General features: G+C 54.2%; 7 protein-coding genes across 7 annotated transcripts; 2 read left to right on the forward strand and 5 right to left on the reverse strand.

The window, feature by feature from the left end:
- Positions 1-354: 354 nt before the first annotated feature.
- On the reverse strand, positions 355-984 carry CGCS363_v004715 (Ubiquitin-conjugating enzyme E2 2; the record flags this gene model as incomplete). Its single annotated transcript, XM_036636564.1, has 4 exons — positions 355-478; positions 530-754; positions 817-881; positions 943-984. 4 exons carry the CDS (start codon positions 982-984, stop codon positions 355-357), a joined length of 456 nt encoding a protein of 151 aa, XP_036497421.1.
- Positions 985-2094: 1110 nt separating this feature from the next.
- On the forward strand, positions 2095-3485 carry CGCS363_v004716 (Acetyl-CoA acetyltransferase; the record flags this gene model as incomplete). Its single annotated transcript, XM_036636565.1, has 3 exons — positions 2095-2250; positions 2293-3237; positions 3288-3485. The coding sequence occupies 3 exons, from the start codon at positions 2095-2097 to the stop codon at positions 3483-3485; spliced, it is 1299 nt and encodes a 432-aa protein (XP_036497418.1).
- A 490-nt stretch (positions 3486-3975) lies between these two features.
- Positions 3976-5677, forward strand: CGCS363_v004717 (PCI domain-containing protein; the record flags this gene model as incomplete). The annotated part of the gene is made up of 3 exons (XM_036636566.1): positions 3976-4304; positions 4357-4660; positions 4712-5677. 3 exons carry the CDS (start codon positions 3976-3978, stop codon positions 5675-5677), a joined length of 1599 nt encoding a protein of 532 aa, XP_036497419.1.
- Positions 5678-6631: 954 nt separating this feature from the next.
- adg3 (putative secreted beta-glucosidase adg3) lies at positions 6632-8152 on the reverse strand (the record flags this gene model as incomplete). The annotated part of the gene is made up of 3 exons (XM_036636567.1): positions 6632-7451; positions 7503-7735; positions 7787-8152. 3 exons carry the CDS (start codon positions 8150-8152, stop codon positions 6632-6634), a joined length of 1419 nt encoding a protein of 472 aa, XP_036497422.1.
- Positions 8153-12668: 4516 nt separating this feature from the next.
- Positions 12669-13505, reverse strand: SR1A-1 (Spherulin-1A; the record flags this gene model as incomplete). Its single annotated transcript, XM_036636568.1, has 3 exons — positions 12669-13118; positions 13176-13323; positions 13378-13505. 3 exons carry the CDS (start codon positions 13503-13505, stop codon positions 12669-12671), a joined length of 726 nt encoding a protein of 241 aa, XP_036497423.1.
- Positions 13506-15557: 2052 nt separating this feature from the next.
- CGCS363_v004720 (uncharacterized protein) lies at positions 15558-17981 on the reverse strand (the record flags this gene model as incomplete). Its single annotated transcript, XM_036636569.1, has 5 exons — positions 15558-16057; positions 16118-16242; positions 16290-16499; positions 16873-17623; positions 17720-17981. 5 exons carry the CDS (start codon positions 17979-17981, stop codon positions 15558-15560), a joined length of 1848 nt encoding a protein of 615 aa, XP_036498264.1.
- A 1237-nt stretch (positions 17982-19218) lies between these two features.
- CGCS363_v004721 (Ribosome-releasing factor 2) lies at positions 19219-21826 on the reverse strand (the record flags this gene model as incomplete). The annotated part of the gene is made up of 3 exons (XM_036636570.1): positions 19219-21443; positions 21536-21596; positions 21647-21826. The coding sequence occupies 3 exons, from the start codon at positions 21824-21826 to the stop codon at positions 19219-19221; spliced, it is 2466 nt and encodes an 821-aa protein (XP_036498263.1).
- Between the last annotated feature and the right edge of the window lie 448 nt (positions 21827-22274).

The following is a 22274-nucleotide window of genomic DNA, read 5'->3' on the forward strand; positions in this document are numbered from 1 at the left end:
CGTCACCCAAGAGAAGCACGACCGCGAAACGCCAACCGCAACATGGGGCCGCCCCAAAAGCCATTCAGAGAGGACAGCACGAGCCGAAACGCCAAACCCCCCACTCCCACCTCATCGGATGCCCCAGCTGCTTAATGCGAGCAAAACCAAGGAATGTGTCTGGTCAGCTCCGGCCCTCGCCGTGTTAGTGCCACAACACTGTGAGGTCAGAACCTTGACGGCTGTGCTTCTGTTTGTCCTCCAGCGTCCCAGACGCAGCCCTCCTGCTATCCCTCATGGGCGTACCCTGCTCCTGCGAGGCTATGAATGTTGTTCATGACAGTCGTATGTGTTTTGTTGTGGTATCATTGCAATTTAGTCCTCCCAGCTCTTCTCAACCGTCTCCCTCACCCTCTTGGTGTACTCCTTACGGTTGTCCTTGTACAAGTTGGAGGCCTCGACGTTCGCTGGCGATCCGGTGTTTGGGTCATTAAGCAGACTGGCGATGGTTAGCCTACGCAGCTCCTGTCCGATGCAAACGCCGCCTTACCTCTGGATGCTCGTCAACACCGCTGCGACGTCATATGTAGGGCTCCATCTGTTTTGCAAGATATCCAAGCAGAGCTCCCCGGTGGCGTAGACGTTGGGATGGAACATCTGGCTGATAAACTTGACGGCGGGCGGCTTGTTGGGGTATTGCTCCTCGAACTGCATGACGAGTCTGAAGGTTCCGTCCTCGAAGGGCGTATCGGCAGGTCCGATGATAACGGCATTCCTGGAGAGCTTCTGTAAGTCACATGTGGGAAAGCCGGTCGGCCCGTAGATGGTCTGGCGCACCAAGTCATAACGTTATCGGGGACGGGAGAGGCAGAGACACCCGCGGGAGGGTCAGTTTGCATGCGCTGTCATCCATGCTGTCAGTGGTGATGTTTCATCGAAGAAAAATCCAGCGATAGAAATTACCTTGAAGTCACGCATCAAACGACGTCGGGCAGCAGTAGACATGGTGGCGGTCGGTGGCGGTCGGTGACTGATTGCCGGGACTGAGGGGTAGGAGACAAGAGCTATCGCGGAAGCTATGGTTCGGAAATGCACACAAGGCCCAAGAGCTGATGGCCTATTCCGAAATACTCTGGTGATTGTTGGAACGAAGCGATTCCGACGATTCTTGAAAGGGCCGTGGAGGTGGTAAAGGAAGGGCGTGGAACATTGAATTCACAAGTCCGAGAGGATGGCGCGGGAAGCAGTCACCACCGCCTGCCGCTTAGGCGCAATCAGTGGGTCTCTGGATTGTGGCCAATCAGTGCTGGGGAGATTAAACGCGAATCAGACGAGACCAAACCAACGCCGAGTGGACCCCGGGTCCAGGCGCAGCACACGACTCGAGCCATTGGGACACTGAAGCAGTGACACTCTGCAGGTCTCGAGACGCCTCATTTGCTCTTTGGCTTCTGATGATGCGCCCTACACAGGCGAGAGGTGACAAAGCATGGCTGACAAACGGCGTCGATAATTACAATACAGATAATCCAGGCTGATCTATTGGCAATGCGCACGTCTGATTACTGAACCCTACGCCTGCATATTTACGGAGCCGCGGTGTCGGGTTCATGGCCGGTGATTTACACTCGTACACGATGATCGCGACGATATCGGAATCGACAGGCACATGCCGCCATGTTCCGCCGTTCCGGGGAAGCAAGGAAGCTGGAGCACTTGGGATGCAGCCGCGGAACCACTGCAGAAAAAAAGTGACGGCAGCCAGCGAACTGCAAGTGCAACCTCCATATTTTCACGGTCCGGGGTGGGGGACTCGGCTTGCCGACCCTGGGGTTCACACTGAGGGGGGTGAGGTCATGAGAAGCTCGGCCCCGCCCGTGCACTTCCCCCTCCTTAAGCCGAGGAAGCCCGCAGCATACCTGGGGTAAGGCAGGCAGAGGCGGGAGGGAACAGTTCGGGTAAGCTATTGCCGCCCGCGCCTTTCCACATGTTCGCCGTCTTCCATCCCTCTGTAAAATAGCTGCAGCCATCCCATCTATTTCTGTTGCCGTTGGATCGTCTCAAAGCCCGCCGTCCTTGTCAATCCTTCTTTAGCCTGCCTGTCACCGTGTCACCATGTATTCAAGACAATCCTCCAGGCTTCCGAGCCTATTCGCAAAGCAGGCCTCTGCGACTCGCCTGTTCTCAACGAGAGCGGCATTGAGGCAAGAGATTCGCGATGCATACATTCTCAGTGGTTCGAGAACGCCAACGGCAAAGGTAGAAACCCCTGTAAGTGTACAAGTTGAGACCGTCGGCTGATGTATCGACAAGTTCAATGGATCATACACGAGCGTCTCCGCGCCGAAGCTCGGCGCTGTCGCCATTAAGTCTGCCCTCGAAAAGTCAAAGGTCCCTGTCGACAAAATCTCCGACGTATACATGGGAAACGTGCTGCAAGGATCAGTCGGACAGGCGCCGGCTCGCCAGGCTTTGATCTTTGCCGGTCTCCCGTCAAGCGTTGAGGCCATTACCATCAACAAGGTGTGCGCTTCAGGCTTGAAGGCGGTTGTCTTTGCCGCGCAGAACATCCAATTGGGTCTGGCAGAGGCCCAGATTGCCGGAGGCATGGAGAACATGACCAGAGTGCCATACTATGTCCCCCGCTCCTCGAGTTTGCCGCCTTTCGGGCACGTCAAGATGGAGGACGGTTTGATCAAGGATGGTCTTACCGACGTCTACGACCAATTCCACATGGGCAACTGCGCTGAGAACACCGCCAAGAAGTACGAGATCACCCGTGAAATTCAGGACCAGTATGCTATTGAGTCCTACAAGCGCGCCCAGGCCGCGTGGAAGGCGAACGCCTTCGCCGAAGAGATTGCGCCCGTCACCGTTCCCGGAAAGAAGGGCGATACCGTCATCGAGACGGACGAGGGATACCTCGATGTCAAGTTCGACAGGGTCCCCACTCTGAAGCCCGCCTTCGTCCGTGACGGCACAGGAACCGTCACTGCCGCCAACTCGTCCACTCTGAACGACGGTGCCAGCGCGCTGGTTCTGGGAAGCAAAGAAATTGCTCAAAAGTACGGATCAGGCTCCCGGGTTCTGGCCAAGATTTGCGGTTCGGCCGATGCTGCTGTCGACCCCGTTGATTTTCCAATTGCCCCGGCCAAGGCCGTTCCGATTGCGCTGGAGAGAGCCGGAATTACCAAGGACCAGGTGGCTGTCTGGGAATTTAACGAGGCCTTCGCCGCTGTCATCAAGGCCAATGAGAAGGTAAGCTTATTGACTTGCAAGCCACTTGATTTCCGCTGACTGTCGATTAGATCCTCGGCCTTGAGGGTGCGCGTGTGAATCCCCTTGGAGGAGCCATTTCTCTCGGCCACGCTCTCGGAAGCTCCGGGTCGAGAATTCTCGTAACACTGCTGCACCAGCTGAAGCCCGGTGAATACGGTGTGGCTGCCATCTGCAACGGAGGAGGTGCAGCCACTGCGCTGGTGGTGCAGCGTGTCGAGTCTGTGTAAATCAATGTAGATCGGACGTCGTCTTCTAGCTCCGGCTACGTGCAGCTCGGTTTCAAAAGGGAGGCTGCAGGTTTAGCTCAGTTCGTGTGATTCTTAGGTTGCGAGCCGCTCAGACGCGGCGATAAGGACAGATCTAGGCGCAAGATGTTGGGCGGCGTACACTTGTACATGAAAAGCCACATATCAAAAAGCATAAATATTTCCTATCATGAAGGCATTGGTAATCTGTGAGACAATTTGAAAGACTGCATAGAAAGTGATGAGGTGAAGATGCTCTGGATGTAGACGCGGTACCATCCTGGCGGGGCAACGCCAGTCTCTCTCACCGACCGCCACATCCCTGCTCCCGCTCACCGAAGAACCCACCTCACACCTTACCTTGACCACCGACGAGCTCTCATCGCATGCCCCAAGCTCATATTCGCTTCCTCACCGTCCAGCATCTCCCCATTCATCCCACTTCCAGCATCTCAACACGGGCGGCACCACCATGGCGCTTCTAGTACAATTCCTTACTCAGATTCGCACATTTGTGCGCGCCCAAAACAGCGACGAACTCCGCAATTGGCTCCAGGTTGAGCCGAACGCGCATCAACAGTATCACCAACTCGCGGCCGAGCTGCGCAACCAGTTTCGTTCGGGAAGCGGACTCGAAGACACGATTGAAAAATGCCTACCGGAAGAGGACGACGTGCCGGAAGGCCAGGGCTCGCCGTGGCCGGGCTTCATCACGTTCATGAAGGATTATATGCTCTTCTGGCGCGATGTCGACTACGACGATCTGCTCGGCGCTCATACCCTGCTGAGCGGGCTGGTCAAGTGAGTGTGTGTCCAGCTTGCATTGAGGGTAGTCATTGACACGTTCAACCAGCTCCTGCAGCACCGCCTTCGCCCACCCAACCTATGGCGGCATGCTCCTCAAAACGGCAATGTCACTGTGCGAGTCCCTATCGCGCCTCACCATGATGCTCAGCAAGCGTCCCGACCTAACCCGTCAAATCCGCAACGTCGACGCAGACGACCGCAAGTCCATCGCCGAGACGTCGGCTGAGATCATCCAAAAGATCTTCACCACCTGCCTGACAGACCGTTCCAGTACCCGTTACAGCAAGCCCGAGGGGAAGAAGGTTGGCGTGTACATGTTCGCCAACCTCGTGCTCAAACTCCTCTTTGCCGTAAGCCCAGCTTCTACATATCGCCGGTGACCAGATTCTAACGATATACAGTGCCGGAGAACTCACCTTGCAAAGCAAATCTTTACAAACATCTCCACAAACTCGCCCCCTCTGTCCCTCTATCCGGCAGCCCAGCGCGTCACCTTCCTCTACTACCTCGGCCGCTTCAACCTCGCAAACTGCCACTTTGTCCGCGCAGCTCTCTGCCTCGAAGAGGCCTACCTCCAAATCCCGCCCGCGTTGACATCACACCGCTGCCTGGTGCTCAGCTACCTCGTCCCCTGCAACCTCCTCCTCGGTCGCCTGCCCTCCAAGGTTCTCCTCTCACGCCCAGAGTCCGCCACCCTCGCCCCGATCTTCCATCCGCTGTCCCAGGCGATCCGCAGAGGCGACTTCGTCCTCTTCCAAAACGCGCTCGCCATCCACGAGAAGTGGCTGTTCGACAAGGGCCTGCTGCTGGTGCTCACACACCGCCTCCGTCCCCTCCTGTGGCGCTCCCTCGCGCGCAAGACCTTCCTCCTCACATACGCCCCAGGACCCGACGACACGAACCCTAACGCGGCGGCAGCACCCTCCCGCCGGGCGGCAACACTGGACCTCGCGGACCTGCACACCACGGCGACGTACCTTCAGCGCAGGCTAGAAGGCTATATCCCCTCCAAGCACCAGCGCCCCTCCAACGCCACGCCGGCGTTTATGAAGGCCGTCTCCCACGACGCGTCGTCGACTCTCGTCCCGCCGCCCGGGGGACCGAAGAAGCTGCGGCCGAACGAGGGGCTGGTGTGGGGGAACAGCCCCGTTGAAATGGACGACGTCGAGATGAATGTTGCGACTCTGATCCAGTTGGGCTTCATGCATGGGTACATTGCGCATTCGCAGGGACGGTTTGCAGTCATGGGTGCCACGAAGAAGAGTCCGACGCTGGCGGGGTGGCCGGCACCGTGGACCGCGATCAAGGAGAGACAGTACGAGGAGGAAGTTGACCTGGACGACGTTCCAGGTTGGGTCAAGGGTTAGACACAGAAACAGTGTCGAAGGCATAGGATAGCTGCAGAATAATGATACCCAGTTGATATTACCACTTTTACGGACCAATGGTGATATGACATGCCTGGGAGACAGGGAGCAGTCACGGCACCGTTTGAAGCAAGACCGGAAATAGTTGATTCTGAATCTTTCATTTGATTGCCCATCATAAGGCAGGGTCTTGCTACCGGGATCCTCCATCCGACGAAAGAGTCGAAAAAACGGACCAAGGCGGTGTAGATTCCACACACACACACGCGCGCACGCGCGCGCGTCGTCGTGTCCCATCCTCAACATCATCTCACCTCCAACGTCTGGCCCCCCAAGCCAGTCATCTTACAAAAGTCTCCCCCTGAAGAATAAGATTTTCCGGTCCCCCAACCCCGTCATGTCATGACTAATGTTTCCCATATCATATCCTCTTCCTCCACATGTCCTCAAATAATAAATAACAAAAAATAATGCGTACGTAAATGGGTATAGATGAGAAGCAAGCCGATCCAAAAGTGTAAATGCCTCCGTTCGAAGAGAGGCCAGGTGACTGAACCCGGAAGAATGCTTCGCCAGCTCGCGCCATAGACGCGATGTTGCTGAAACAATAAACACTAAACTGCCGCGAAATCATCGCGGGGGATTTGATATAATACGTCCAAAGGATGAAGGCGCCATCTGCTACCGGCGTGTATGTAAAGATTTGCCGCGTGTTCGTGAGCGACGGACGAAGCGAAGAATTGCCAGCAGCGAGAAGGGTACGTGGCAAGCGTGCTTGCCCTTGAGCGTGAAGATATATCCGACCGAGCGGGCTGTGTCCGAGACGTCGAGGTCGGTGAGTAGCAGCATAAGGACGGCGCTGCGTCATATCGGCAAGCAAAAGACTTTGAAGAGAAGAACGAGCTGCTGCTGGCTGGTGCGAAGCGAATAGATGCTACCGAAGTCAAGTGACAATCAGTACAGGAAAGTGGCTGCGACGAACGCAATGATGAGGCCGGCGATGGCCCCACCACCTTGTCTGACGCCTTCGTTCTCCTTGGAGGTGGTCGCGGGGGCCGCCTCTTCAGTCGTGGAAGCGGCGGTGGGCTCAAGGGTGGTCATCTTGGTGTCTTTGGAAGACGTAGTGGTCGTGTCCGTGTCGTTCTCGTGGAACATACCAGGGATAACAGTGGGAGTCGGGGTTGCCGAGGCAGACGACGCAGAGCTGGACTTCTTGGCGCTAGAGCTGCTCGAAGTCGGGGCAGCAGAAGAAGACGGCGTCGGTGTCGGGGTCGGGGTCGGAGTAGGAGTGGGGGTAGGAGTGGGAGTCGGCGAGGGCGTGGACTTGGCGACCTTGATCTCGACCTTGTCGTCCTTCTTGTCATCCTTCTTGTCGTCGGAGGAGGAGTCATCGCCGCCAGAACCATCAAGGGGGAATACAATGATGCGAGCCTTCTGGCCCTTGGGAACGGTGGCAACGCAGTAGTTGGCATTGCCAGCGCCGGTGCCGACCTGGTTGCTGGTAACCGTGCCAATGGCGTTGGAAGAGGGATCAATGGCGCAGGGAACGCCGTTGCAGCCACCATCGGGGCACTCAATCTTGACGCCGTAGGTAGGCTTCGTGTTCTTCAACGAGGAGCCCTCCCAGATGGGGTTGTAGCCGAGAGTAACGAAAGTACGGCCCTGGCTGTCCATGTTGGCACCGGCAACGTAAGCAGCCCAGTTACCAACTGCCTTGGACTCATCACCCCAAATGCAGCCCTCATCGGTGACACCGGGAGGGTTGATGTAGTAGCTATTAAAGTTAGTAAAGAGACTCTTTTCGCGACAATCAAAGGTCACTTACTGAGCAGCGGTACTGCACCAGTAGCTGGGGTCGGGAACAGCCAGAGTGATAGACTTGTCAATGACGCTGGGGATAAGCATGGCCTCGTTACCAGGCAGGACGGTCTGGCAGAAGGACAAGGTCTTGCCGCACTTGTTGTAGACCTCAACACTGCCGGCACCTTCAACGCAGTAAGGAGCGTCCTTGATCGGCTTGGTGGCCTTTCCATCGGAACCGCAGTAAAGACCGCCGTTCTGTGTTGGTCAGCGACTGGAACTTAGTAAGAATACCCGAGACAGTCTCACCATGGAGGAAGGGTAAGTGTAGGACGACTTCGGGTCCCATTGTGCCATGACCATGCCAGGCTTGCAAGCGATAGGGCAGTAGGATCCTTCGGTGCAGACTTGGTCGGGACTCATGGCAAAGCCATTGTTCTGAGCGCCGGGAACCTTGACCAAGCTAGAGTCGCTGGGAAGGCTGCAGATGGCCTTGCCGTCGGAGGTCCTCTTGATGACTTCCCTCTCAACAAGCTGCTCGACGTTTTCAGCAGGGCTAACGGCGGGCCGCGCCTTGTGAAGATGGCGATGGGAAGAGTCGTGGGCGATGGCCGGCTGAGCGGACAGCAACACAATGGCCGAGCCAACGGCGGCCTGAATCGTAGTGAGCTTCATCTCGGAAGCGGGGTCTCGTCGCGAGTGGTCGTGAAGTCCTCCAACAATTCAAAGAGCCAAGTCTCGGTCCAGCAGGGCGTGCGTCGCGTGAAGTTGTGAACAGCGGCGGTTTGTTGAGTAGTTGTCCGGACTCAATGCTATAACATGGAGGCAAGGCGTAGTGAGCAGCGGCGGCGCGCGCGTGTTGATTCGGTAACGAGCGTGAGTCGGAAAAAAAGCGAAAAGGTTCAAGCGAATGTCGGTGAAAAGAGCGGAACGTCTCAAAACGGAGACTGGGCAAGGCGTAAGGATGCGGTGCAAGGACAAGAGAAGGGAAGAGGAGAACTCGCGAGGGTGGAGGTGGCAGGATGGGCCGACGATGAAATGAACGAGCAACAATCATCTGGGGCGGGAATCGTGCTCGAGTGTGCCCGGGGCGATTGGTGCGGTGCAGCAGGCCGTTGACAGGCATTTGCGAAAAGCCAGTCCAAAGATCCTTGCGCGATCTGCCCCCTGTTGGCCGCAAGAGGAGAGAGGGCTGCGAGAGAGCCACTGGTTTGACCAGGGCATTGAGGGGCGCGCCCAAGGATTCCGGCTGGTCATGGCGACATTGGGCGGTGGTGATGGCCGGGGTGAGGCAGAGGCTTGCACTGGCTTGGCCGACGATGGACGAACTGGAGCGGACTAGGCCTTGCGATGTTCAAGGATGCGAGGCCCGGGGGGAAATGAAAATGACGGGGGTGCTGGAGTTTGGGTGCACTCGCCAATCAGACTCGGCCGTCATCTCGGCAAAGCTTGACTTGTTCAGCGCAGGAGCCAATGGGAGGCAGCGCGCGATTAAGACGTCTGGGGCCAAACGAAATGAGAAGCACAGGCCCAGCCCAACGGGGAGGCTGACGGTTGGTCGGTTCTTAGTGTTGACCTCCACCGTTGCTCAGTTCCTGCATAAGTGCTGCATTTCCGCACATTACCTGTGAGGTCATGCATAAATTGACGCAGGTACCGCTTCTCATTGGCCAAGCACCTCCCAATGGTGTCGCGGTTGCCCTTGCCGTTGGAAAATGGCTGAACGCGGCGCCCATTGAGTTTGACCAGCGCGCGACTGACAAGTTACAACTCCAGACCCGACAGCAGGCAAGCGCACACACACGGCCAGGGGGCAGGAGGCGCCGGCTGGTCGACCGGCGAGGGGACGTTTCCACATTGGGCAATCCTCCAGATGAGCCTCTCCGCGCCGTCCTCGATCGAGAGAGAAAGCGTGCAGACGAGTGACAAATTGGCAGTCGCCCATTCAAAGAGTTGATGAGAAGCGCCGGTCGCAATGTCACACGCGAACCTGTCATCCAATCTTATCCATCAAGCTTAATTCCACGTGCGACTTGAGCAAACAATGTCGCAGTCGACTCGGCCGACAGGCTCAGCTTTGCCGCTTTTCGACGAAATTTTCGCTCTCCCCTGAGCACCACGACCCCGACTACAGACTCCCACACTCCGTCCCGTTGTCGCTGCGACCTCCTGAATTGACCACCAAAACACACGATAGTGCGACGAATGGGTCGCCTCCCTCGCAGGGTTGCATGAATCTGGCACTCTTCTCCTGGACCGAATTTCTCGCCGTGCTGGAATGCAAAAGTGCGGAATGCGGAGCAACGCCTTCTTCAACACCGACGCCATGATCCAGCGGTCTTGCCTTCTCCTTCTGGAAGCGCAGCTCACGATATCTGGAACATGCCCCACCATGCCGAGGCCTAAACGACGCCTCCTCCCCTTCCGTGGACCGATTCTCCTATCAAGATTCAAGCCCCCAACAGCCAAAGCCAACGCCTAACTTCCTTACTCCAACGTCGAGTCGGCCCTGCACCGCTCGCCTCCAGGCTTGAACCACAGACCGAAACGCTCTTACCCTTTTCAACTTCGCCTGCGGCTTGCCTCCTTAACTATCCGGGTTCCCCCTCAAAATCCTCGGGCTTGCTTCCCTTTGCGAGAGCCTTGTCGAGCACAACTGCACATCTTCGCAAGGGCGTTCCGACCATCCTGGCAAGTGGACATGTTGCATGAGCCTCATGTCCCAGGACCCTCAACTGGTGAGAACCCACGTGCCGTTTGCCCAGGAAAGCGACCGAGCTTTCTTTCTCTCCGACGATTCTCCAGCCCCGGTCTCGTTGACTCGGGCAAGGTGAACGAGCCAACGCCGGAGCAACTGTCAGCCAGCAAGCGGATGCGATCTATCATCTTTGCTGGCCGTGCGAGAGATCCGGGGTGCCAGATGCCACCATCGCCAGAGCAGGAAATTGCGCTCCAGCGAGCTGTGCCCGAGTCGGCCTAGCCAAACCTCCACGCCAGACCCTTTAGACGCGCCCGCGATTTGAATCTCCCATGCTCGCATACTCAAATCGTGGGCATCGTCTGTGTAGCTGTCCCAGTCTCCAGATTGCGACATGCCAATGGTTGGCGTTCCAGAGTCGACGTCCTCAACGGTCTTCTGTTCGACTGGAAGGATTTTCCAATAGCCCGCACAAGGCTGACAGCGCAATTACTGATGGATGATCATTTGCAGTTTCTGATGACAATTCTTGAGGCGCTAGGTCTTCCGAAGGGCCGCGAACAGGCTAGGTCACGCCATGCCCGCCTTAATCCTCGCTCTCTTAAATGAGACTGGGGCATCGCGTCCCCGCGCCAAGCACCAACTGATCAGTCTTGATTTGACATACTTTGTGACGTAGAGAATATTTCTGAGCTTGCGGTCATCGTACGGCCAACAACGCTTGTCACCTAGATGCTGTAGTTTCGGCTCCGTGTAGATAATGGATAACTTCAGCTTCGCTAAGGGTCCGCTGGATGGAAGGAGGCTCATCTGGCTCCTGAGGCCTTCGATCAAGGTCTGCATCTAGGTGAACTTCTCCAAGCTGCCATATACTGTGGATTCATGAAAGCATCTTCACGGTAATTGTGACAAAAATCTAGGAAACGTTGCGAGGAGACTGTTGAGCATCGGGCTGCCGTCCCTGTCCGCGATATTGGCGCAGAAGACCAAGTGAATACTGCTAGCAACAGACGCCGCTAGGCCACACATTCATTTCCTGCCGCTGGAACGACCTTGGCATGCGTCATTGTGGCTTCGCTACATCCCATTCACGATGAGCGTCCACCCATGCATACACGTTCAGTACTGGCCTTCCATGGCCTTGGTGGCTTGTGTCATTCTGTCAGATTCGAGATGTAAGCAAAAATGCTGTGATGACCAAGTCAGGTTAGTGCTGTTTCCCTCGAGAGAAACCTGGAGAGACCGGGCAAAACACAATTGCACCCATTTGCGCGTGGAGAAGCCGACTATTTCAAGGGATACATAGAGAATTGTTGGGACGGCATCTCTGGCAGAAGGCAGGAACGCTACCGGAGAGATTGGACGTGTGGAGCCTGGTTGAACACAAGCTTTCTGTGTCTTGAGTTGCTAATCTCGTGTTGAGCATGTGCGATTTCTTTTCTTGAGGCTTCATCTCTATTCATCGACTATTCTTCTGGGGGCAAGTTGTGTAATAGCAACTAGGTTTGAGATCCGGGGGCCGCGATGTTTGCTTCTGCTCCATCGACGTTATCGCCCATGACCCAATGAGAGCGTCTTGTTGTTAGATCACGTTGCCTCTCGTTCATCTGGTGGCACGCGTAGACCCATTCTGGGCCAGCCGAGGAATGCGTCTGACTTACATGACGGGAACCACGAAGCTATGAAGACTTTTGGTTCCTCTTCTCCTCCTGGGCTTATCTGAAAGACATTAACTTTTCAAGAAGACCGCAGTTTTCCTTTTGCAATATCAAAGCGAAAGCACTGGTGCTCAGACTTTGATTCATGCACAGTACACAGCAATGAATTTGCCTGCTGCCTTTTGTTACCGGGGCTCCAACTTTGTAAGTCAAGTAAGCTTTAGGATATAGGTCATAAGTAGAGGCCGTCTATTTTCCCTGTGCTAAAGAAACTGTATTTTCTGTGTATCGGGTTCCTCCGACTGAGGATGGTAGGAGTAAAGCGGATAGAATTAACAATAGCGACGGACAATAATAACGGACGATAACGATAGCGACGACGACGACGACGACGACATCAATACTTGCTCTATATAGTACATATGAACCCGGAGGAAAAGTAGTCGCCCCAGCACAGGAAAATTAGGCAGTCTCTATAAGTAACACAAGGCTGGAAAGGGTGTTGGGAACAAGGACAGAGGCCGCAGTGTTAGAGGCGGCAACAGCAATCACAGAAGCCACAGCTGTGGCAGTATTCGCAAAAGAGATGGTATGTTTCTTAAAGATTTCCAAACGTCATGTATGTGATTTTTCAAAGTATTCAAACAAAGAACAGAACCAGTGAAGATGACCCAATGCCAAGAACGCCTGCCCAATGCTCACGACCCAAGCCAAATCAGATGCGCTCCCGCCTAATGCCATCATGAAGTATGCCATGCATGCCCCTCGCTATGCCCTCACAATCCCGATCCCGTTTGTAGCAAGTTATATACATCCCACGTCCCACGTCACCCCCTTAAATCTCACGCTTCTTGATGTTGCACTTCTTCAAGCACGCATCGACACCAAGGGCGATGCTGGCAGGAATAGCAGCGCGGACCATCTCGATATCCTCGCCGTCGATGCTCTGGCCAAAGGTAGCAGCGATGAGATCGTCGCTAAAGGCAAAGGTCTCGTCGGCGATCTGGCCGGTGCCAAAGTCCTCCGAGGTGAAGCTGGCGACGAAGATGGCGTCGGTGCAGTCCGGGTTGAACTGGCTGTGGACGGAGCCCTGGTAGAAGGGGGTCATCATGTAGGGGCTGAGCTCGGTGCGGATGATGCGGCGGGTCTTGCCGTCGGCCGCGAGGACGCCGTTCTCGGGCGCCATCTCGGTGATGAGACGGCCCTCGGTGACGATCTGGAGCTCGACGGATCGGGGGTGGACGTGGAGGGTGTTCATGCCGCAGGGCTTGACCCGTCCGACAGCCTTCAAGAGTCGTCAGCTTTGTTGTTGGAAGATCTGGGAGTATCGGGGGGAACTTACCATGCCGGCTCCGGTGCTGACGAGGGCGGGGAATGTCTTGCGGTTGGCAGCGACGAGCTCACCACCCTTTCCGGGGTTGGCTTGCTTCTGGTTGAAGTCAAAGACGAACTGCTTGTCATCGGGGAGGAGCTTGAAGCGGTCGGCGGCGCTGTTCTCATTAGTTTGATGCTCAGGCTTGATGTTATTGTATTGTAGGACTCACGTATCAGCGAGGAACAGCTGTTGGGTCAAGCTCAGAGCCGGGGTGGTATCGCGAGTGCTGATGGGTCCGGCGAGAGCGGAAGAGGCGAAAGCCAGAATGGCGGCGGCGGCGGTCTGAGTGTAGAGCATCTTGATTATTGCGTGTGTATTGGATGACTTGTATTAGGTTGATGTACAGCTGAGATGGCAGACTCTAGGAAACAAGGAAATAGAGCAGATAGGAAACTGTGAAGATGCGAATGCGAGATGAGATGCAAGAGAAGGTATCATGAGCACGGGATATGGCGCTTTGTTATATACTGTGATGCTCGCCTGCTTGAATCTGTATTCAGGAACAGGCTGCCATGTATTCTTGGTGGATGTACTCTATTTTGGACCCAAATCGTCCATCGTCAACAAGGTCCCGGCCTCCCAAGCATGGCTGGGGGACGGAGTTAGCAACGGCAACGAACGCACCCGACCGCCATCTCACCATACAGCGGGCAGTGAGCAAGACGTGGGAATGTGCCAACATGGCACGCGTCTTTGGCTCGCGGCGTAGCTACCCAGTTCCTCCCGGGATTGGTGTACTCCGACGGGATGGAAGCCTTGCTGGAGCCGGTCTACCAGTCAGCGCTAGGCTGGAGTCATTGGTCTTGCTCTTTACAAAAGTCGAAATCCTGCAGAAAACCATAGGGCCGGCCGGGCTGTCTCTGCGCGGATTGGTCAGTCGAGAGATGAAGTCCCGAGACTACGGGCCTTGACCACTTTGCGTATGGGGGGCTTGGGGGAGGAGGAGTAAACTTTCTTAGAACAGAAGGCGGGCTGGGGTGCGCCCGTTTTCTGATTGGCTCTTTGGTCGCCCGGAGAGCGTCAATCCGGGCATCCAGAGGCTGTGTTGGGCCTCTGCAGGGCCAATGCAAGCCCACGGCACACCACCTCCAGCGCGCTTGTTTTTCCCATTGCCGCCTAAAAATAAAACAAGCGACGGGAGAGCAGCCGTTTGTTCGTCCCAACTTTCATCCTCTTTGACAAACGAAACAAAAAAGCTTGGCATTGTCCGGTCGAGAATAATTCCATCCGCATGGGAGGATCGCCAGACCCTGGCCCGCGACCCGGCCAACATCTATTCATGATCGTCAACGCCTCGCGGATCAGTGACATTCCGGGGTCCCACGTCCACGGCCACGTGGTGGTACATGGAAATTGTTTTCTTCTATATTCTTCATCGCCAATGTCTAGGATCATGGCACAAGAGGCGTGTTCGGCGCCTATCGGGCTCGGCGGCCTCAGATGGGAATGGCAGCTTGGCATGTTGACGTAGACGATTTGTCACATTCGATGCATTTCGAAGACGCGGTCTGGTTGAACTCACCCGATTTTCTTAACACGACAACCGCGTAGTCGCAGTCTCTAGAGCGCTAGCTAAGGTCCATCGGCAAGTAGGTCATTCACCAAGGGGCGTCTTAAGTCCTTGCGAAACTGGCTACTCGTATATCCGGGGATGACGTGAGGTCAAGTCATTGTAGGACAATTTATCAACGACATTCCCCGATGCAGCATGTCCATTTCTTCCTCATTGATACTGACAAACCAGATCGCAGACTAGTCAATAAGGATCACGGCTACTGTCCAGTCCGACGGCGCTAGAATCTGACACTTCGGTGCTGGGTCTTGTTCACCATCACACCGTCACACAACCCGCCTCTCACCGGGCTGCACAAGTTCTTCCGCACAGGCATGAGTACAGGGCAAGATCACCGACTGAAGTCCCGCCTTTCACACATGCAAGCTGATGGATTATTCTGCAGCTAGCGGACTTTTATCCCACGTAACGGGGCCTACTCAAGGCAAAGCCCGGTAGCCCGGGACATAACATTGACGAGAAATTACACGATCGATCCTTCTTGTGTTCTAAGCTGGTATACCAGCAACTCTCGATGCTTCAGACTGACTCTGATTCCATCTTCAGCCACGCGTCATCACCTGTGATCTTGACTTCGATAGGTCACAAGAACCAAACGCAAACAGTCTATCACATGTAGCATCTTCCCCTACAGCTGCCTAGCTCCGCCCGCGTTTTGTTTAGTGGTCTAGCCGTGAAGATGAGATGCGAAATTCTGGCAAGAGCAACTAGCCGATCTAGCTTGGGAAAAAATGACGACGTGAGACAACCAATGACCCAGACTGGCCTCTCACTTATCACACATAGAGGCGGCCATCCTTCGGAGGGCTGGGGCAGTCGAGGACAGTGCCAAAACTGAGATGGCCTACCTCCTCCGGTTCCTGACCGTCTGTCGGGTGTTTGGACCAGTCTTTGGGCATCTTGACCTCGCCCCATTTGAGAGGGTAGTATATCATCTTTTTTTGATTGTCTGACCCATTTGCGGCTTCAACATATTCGCCTGTAAGCTCTGCAAGCTCGGTCTCTTGCATATTGTTCTCTTCATGGGAATCCGGGGGCACTTGAGCCAGCGGAGAGACGCGACAGGCAGCCGCAATCGCCATTGAGTTGGAGCCAACGACTGGCATCTGCCCTGGCAGCTTCTGTCTCGATAGAATCGTTGGGCAGATCATCATCAAGATACCAACGAGGAATAATGCAAGCGTGTGCGCTCTCGAGCTACCGAGATTTATTGCAGCATCTCTCGGAAGACTGTCAGGATCGACTATATAGTCGGAGGGGCCAAGAACATAGTAGGCTGCCATTGACATGTTAGTCCAGATTCGTATAATCAACCTTAGGGGGAGGATGTGCTCACTGCCCTGTGAAACCACCATGAAGAGCGCATTCGAAAGCAACCAATGCATTAAGACGCTGGAGACCATCAGAGGAACGCTAAGCTTATATGGCAATTGAAGGCGGTATGTAGATGTTTGTTGGCCCCTGTGGAAAGTCAGAATCTTAACTATAGGTTCAACTCAGAGACTTACTTGGGTTTCGTGACCCGCAACGGGCGATGCTTGGTTGAGAATTCACTCAACTCCCACTCCATCTCCATTTGGGTGATCAATGAGTTAATCACATAATAGTTAGACGAAAGATACAGTTGCGGGATGTTGGCCACCAAGGTAGTGAGGAAATGAATATTCGCACCCCCGATAGGAGCCATGACTATGGCATTCTCCGCGTTATTCCACTTTCTGAACATAGTCAGCAATTCTTTTCTTTGTTGAAACACTCTCACGGGAGTGCGAACTTTGAAGCGCCGATACTCACGATATGTTTATCTTGAATTGACCCACGACGATGAACAGCAACACGAGAATACTCGGAATGAATTGACAGTAGGCTTTGACCCAGGCGCTCGTGGGAACAGCTGGAGAACGATGGTGTTGTCTTTGAACCCATTTTCGAGGCCCCAGTGGTTGACAGATGGTTCCGTCTCTTGCTCTTTCCTGAAGGATAGAATGCGTCATTAAACCTGACACAAAGTCCGGGCGTGGTTGAATGGAGATAAATGATGCCACAGCATCACCCAGAGTAACGAGAGGTTCTTCGTCATCAAGAACTAACATTACAACCATACAGGTGAGAATCTTCATGAAGATTGAGATGAGGACAATGAGAAGAAGCGGCTTGGCGAGAGCGACGCTGCAGGTTGTGTTTCTTGGCTCCGCCCGGCAGTGATCTAGCTCAAAGCCATGGTAATCTGGAACCGGTTGCGAACGGTACCAGTCTTGAACAAGGATAGAGACTCGGCTTTCATCTTCTTCCCATTTTTTCCATTTGAAGAACTTTTCGCAGTTCGTGAGGCAACTGGCAAAACCGTCACCTGTAAGGGTACCACTCATAGCGCATTGTGCACTGTACCATAGGGTATTGAACTCGTCTCGAGGCAAGATCGGTTGCCACATCTCGTCATTATTCGCCGAGAGGTTCCAAGTTTCAGATCTTTTCCATCCAGAGCCCTTCAAGACTATGACGAGATTGCGAAAGTTGGTCAAGCCGGTACATGTTGATATGTTGAAGAGCCCTCCACAGTCTGCTGGCTCGAGTTTCTCCCATTCCGAACCTATAGCAGCTGCTTGCGACACATTGAGTGCATATTGTGAAACATTGTTGATGACGAGATCTTGAAAGGTTGGCAGGAGGGCCGTGTCGCCAAGATTGCCATTGGTTGTGGTGTTGCTTATGATCATGCTTGCTCCTGGGAGAAAGTAGGAGCCGCCCTCGATGAATGCGTTGGAGGCGACTGTTACATGAAAATCCCCCATCCGTTTGTCGATCTTGAACACAGAACTATTGAACATCATATGAATAGGGACTGACGTCAAAAGTAAGCAAAGACACGCAAAACGTTTGAAGCGGGAAAGATAGAAAGCGTTCCGCCAAGAAGTTACGCCTATATCAAGCCATCTACCCTGAGCGTGAGCAGTATCTGCTTCCGATCTGGTTGGTGCGTTCAGAACTTGCATGAAGAAGTTTGAGGATGCGAGCACCAGAGTCGAAAAAATGTTGATCAGCAGGTGCAGCATCGTGTTGGTAACGGTCGTCCTTCCGCAGTCCGCCGAGAAAAACCGCCAGGATTGCATAAAGTTCTTGGTTTTTGCCAACGCGACCCAATAAATGCCCAGAAGGAACAGCATCGTAACTGTCAGTGTGCCGATATTGAAAAGCGCCATTCTTCGCCACCCAGAGGGGAGCCATGTCGCATTAGTCGAAGCTTGGTTCCGTATGATCAACGATTTAATGGAAGCTTTCCAGGCGAATCTCTCTGGAAAACGAGATCGAAGAGGAACAAATTCTTGTTTGAAAGCAAAAAGACTTCCAGTTATTCTGGCGGCGCGATCGAAAAGCTTCATCTTTGTGTTACCTCAGGCTATTGGTCACCGAACACAGTCACACGAAAAAACACAGAAGCTAAGACAGCTCCTTTTATACACGTTCCCTACTCACAGCCTGATCTGATGCTGTGTCACACACGAGATGCTCAGCCAAGCCTGCTGAACACCAGCCTTGTCTTACACTAGACTGAGGAGAGCCAGCCTGATTCTACTTCCACCCAAATAGGAAGCTGTAAGGCGAGGGACACGGAAAGTCGACTGCATGTAAGCACCGTCGGCCAATCATGCATTTCTCTAATATAGTAGTTTATACGAGGTGTGCAATCTGCAAGACTGCGGCATTGCTGCTGGAAAACACTGTGTACATAGCATATTCTCAGTCACCCCTATCTTTCAGAAAGTCTAGCTATGTGACTAGAACACTCCCATATTACTGACTTGGTGTGTGATAACAAACAGGGAGATGTTGAATAGACAGCTACGACGAAAAATCATCAGCACACGAGTACAAGAAACGAGAAAGCCTCACAAAAGCTCACAATATCTAATATTGTGATTTGAATTAGGCCAAGGACTACTTTAGTATTATGCTTTTCTGTTGAGTAACGTTCGAGTTGCATTAGAGACGCTGTCGAAGAGAATTCACTTGTACGTCCGAGTCACACCTAGCCCCCACCAGGCCTACATATCTCGTGAGGCAAGAAGTTTTCCAACACAGTGCAAGCACGGTAGCTCAGGGGTAGAGCGCTGGGCTCATAACCCAGAGGTCCCTGGATCGAAACCAGGTCGTGCTACATTTGTTTTTGTTTTTTTTGGCCCAGGTTGTTGTTTTTGCTCTCTTCACTGCGTTGGAACGATATTCGGCTTCCGGAGATTCAAAGCCTCTCACAACCTGGCTTAGTCATTTTTCCGTGATTTAAGATGCCCGCTGGCCACTGTTTCCTTGTGAATATCCACATCATATGTGCAGTGTCCATTCGATTAATGAGTTGGATGTGTTTGAAAATTTCTCTTCACAATTGCCGTATATCGGCACCTCCCTTTTGGATTATATAGTACATCACGTGTCTTATCTTTACAATGCCTTCTCCCTGGAGCCCACGACGCGGTCAAAGCTGTCAAACGCCATAGTCATCGAGTGCCGTCCGCCAGTCTTGCCTCTCAAATGCTCATCAAAGTTGAGGACCTCCTTGAAGGGCACCTTAGCCACGATCTCCACCGTCCTGGCCATGGACTTCTTGCCCCTCAGGGATGCGACACTGTCGTAAGGGTCCGGGGGAGCATATATTCTGCTGACATCAATCGTTGAACTCGACTCGGCAGACTTGTCATTGATCTCCAACACATGGCCTCCCGCGCCAGAGCTGATGTCGTGCTGCACCATGCCCGCCGCGGCCTCGGGACAGCTGATGTGCACCAGCATGACAGGCTCCATAACACCAACCGCCTGGCGCGTGGTGTGGGCTTCGCGGAGGGCTTCGCGGACAGCACGGCTTGCGGCGCCTGTGAAGTGTCCTCCTGATGGGTTCTCAACCTCGGTGGCAACGACTTTAATTGTGATGTGGCAGCCCTGTACAGGTGAACCGCGGCGCGGACCACGTGCGAGTGCGGCGACTACTCCGTTGATTAGCTGTTGACGGGCTTCTTCAGGGTCAAAGCTGGGGAAATAGCCCTCTTCGGGTAAGTCGATGATGACATGGATCATATTGCCATCGCGCTCGACAGTTGGTTCAAGGGCGGCCTGCCGGTGGTGCTCTTCAAGCGGCTCAAGGGTCGCGCTGCATGACACCCTGCCAGACTTGCTCGCGACCACTCTGTCATACGTGACGTGGTGAGGTCCGATCGGGGCAGTGATGCACTCCTTGTAGTCGACCTCAATGGGGCCGAAATCGGCTTGGACCTTGGGGTTTTGCTTGAGGTTGTGGACCGCGATATCAAGGTGGAGCTTGCCCATGCCCTGGAGGATGAACTGCTCAGTCTTCTCGTCGCGCGTCCATCTGAGACTGGGGTCTTCTCGGGATGCGTTGTCTAGGGCAATCTCAAGCTCCTTGGCGGCAGTCATGCCCTGAGGATCGATGGCAAGGAATGCAACCGCTGGGGGGATCTCGGGCGGTCTTATGTGAACATGCTTCAGACTATCTGGAACTTGCTTGTTGCCGACAGATGCGAGAAGAGTGTCGCCCGTGCGAGCCTTCTTCAGCCCCTTGATGGCACCAATTTGGCCCGTTGCCAGATGCTGCACGTCTTCGGTCTTCTCCGCAGATATTTGTACCAGACCGAAAGGCTTCTCCGACTGCTGGATGTGGGTGTTCCAGGTAGACGAGTTCCGGTGAAGATCGCCGTGGTAAACGCGGACGAAGCTCAGAGTTCCTTCCTTGGGATGGTGGAAGACCTTGAAGACAGACGCTACAGCAGCAACCTGGCCGTGGCTGGCCTTCTTGTTATGCTTGTTAGTGTTATCCAGAAGCTTCTGGAGCTCTTGTTTGTTGGCTCCCACGCGAACCTCGAGCTCTGGACGTTCGTCTGGACTAGGCAGGTAGTCGACGATGGCGTCCATCAGAGGCTCGACGCCAATGTGTCGGAAACTGGCGCCCGCCAGGACGGGGATGGCATTTCCGTCGCCGCTGCGAATGACGTTGCGGACAGCCTCTTTGAGCATTTCACTGGTGATCTTGGTGGGATCGTCAACGAAGAGATCCATAATGGCCTCATCCCACTCGGCGACTCCTTCGATCAGTTTTTCGCGAGCCGTCTCGATCTCCGCAAGAAGAGGGTTGCCCGAAAGCACCTCCTGAAGTTCGGCGAATTCGTACTTTGTCTTTTGCTTTTCGGCCTTCCACCTGTATCCGACGCGGTTGATGATATCGACAACGCCGACGAATTGGTCGCCCTCCCACCATGGTATCTGACATACTAGTGGCCATCCGCCGAGACGAGAACCAATCTCAAGCACCGACTTGCGGAATGATGCGCCGTCTCGGTCCAGTTTGTTGACGAAGACGATACGCGGGATCTTGTGCTCATGCGCAGAAGCCCACACTCTCTCTGTGTGAGCCTCCACACCCTTCACAGAGTCAATGATGCACACTGCACCATCAAGAACAGGAAGACACCTGTCGACTTCGAATCTGAAGTCCTGATGACCGGGGGTATCGATGAGGTTGATAGTCTTGGGAGGCTTTCCAGGCTGGCAGTCTTCTGGTAGAGGCCAGTTGAAAGTGATGGCTGCTGACTGAATCGTGATGCCCCTTTCTCTTTCCAAGTCAAGAAAGTCCGTTACGGTGTTTCCGGCATCGACATCTGGATCCTGACATCAGCTCATGATCCTGCAGACTCTCACTGCCCATCCGCAACTCTCATCCACCAGAACGACTCCTCACAAAAGTTCTTACCTCCAACTCGACGAGTCACGCCGCTATAGTATAACATGCGCTCAGTGGTGGTCGTTTTACCCTTCAGGTCATCAGCAATCTCATCCTGCAAGCTGTGAATGGCGCACTCACAGCGTCAACATGAGCAATGATGCCAATGTTCCTAATATCCTTAATCGCAGAGTGATGCTTCGTCTGCACGGGAGGCATGTGTATCGACCTCCGGAAACTCAAGACACCGACATACAGAGCTCGCCCCGGCAGCCGGCCGAGGTGGCTCTGCCTAGGCACTGAAGCTCGGAGGGCTAACATGACGGGAACATCAAACAAAATTTGTTGTACAAATATGGGAAAAAGAAAGTTCCAGTTGATTGCGCTCACATCGTAGTAAGCGAAAGAGCCAATGAGACCAGCAATCCGTTGTCGAAAAGTCCTCAATATCAGACCATCAATCAAGTGGGAGCTGTTGAAGTGAAGCTCTCACCTTGCTTCGGCTGAGGTAATGAGCTTGCCTCTACACCAATTGACGTCGCGATTGTCGCTGAACCCCTGCTGGCCCCCAATTCAGGCAGGCGGTCGCAGAGCTTTCAAATGTCAGTGTCAAAAAATCTTCTGTGAGAGGCTGGTGGGTTAGCTTGGGTGTGGCTGGTGACATGCGCCTCCTGTTGGCACTGCTACGTGTTCGGGTTGTTTGGTGCAGCAGCACGGCAGCAGCTAACAAAGTACCGGGTACCTACCCCCGTCGCAGTATCCACAGCTG

The sequence above is a fragment of the Colletotrichum siamense genome (genome assembly GCF_013390195.1).
Source record: "Colletotrichum siamense strain Cg363 chromosome Unknown KSG_Cg363_contig03, whole genome shotgun sequence".
Classification (NCBI taxonomy): Eukaryota; Fungi; Ascomycota; class Sordariomycetes; order Glomerellales; family Glomerellaceae; genus Colletotrichum; species Colletotrichum siamense.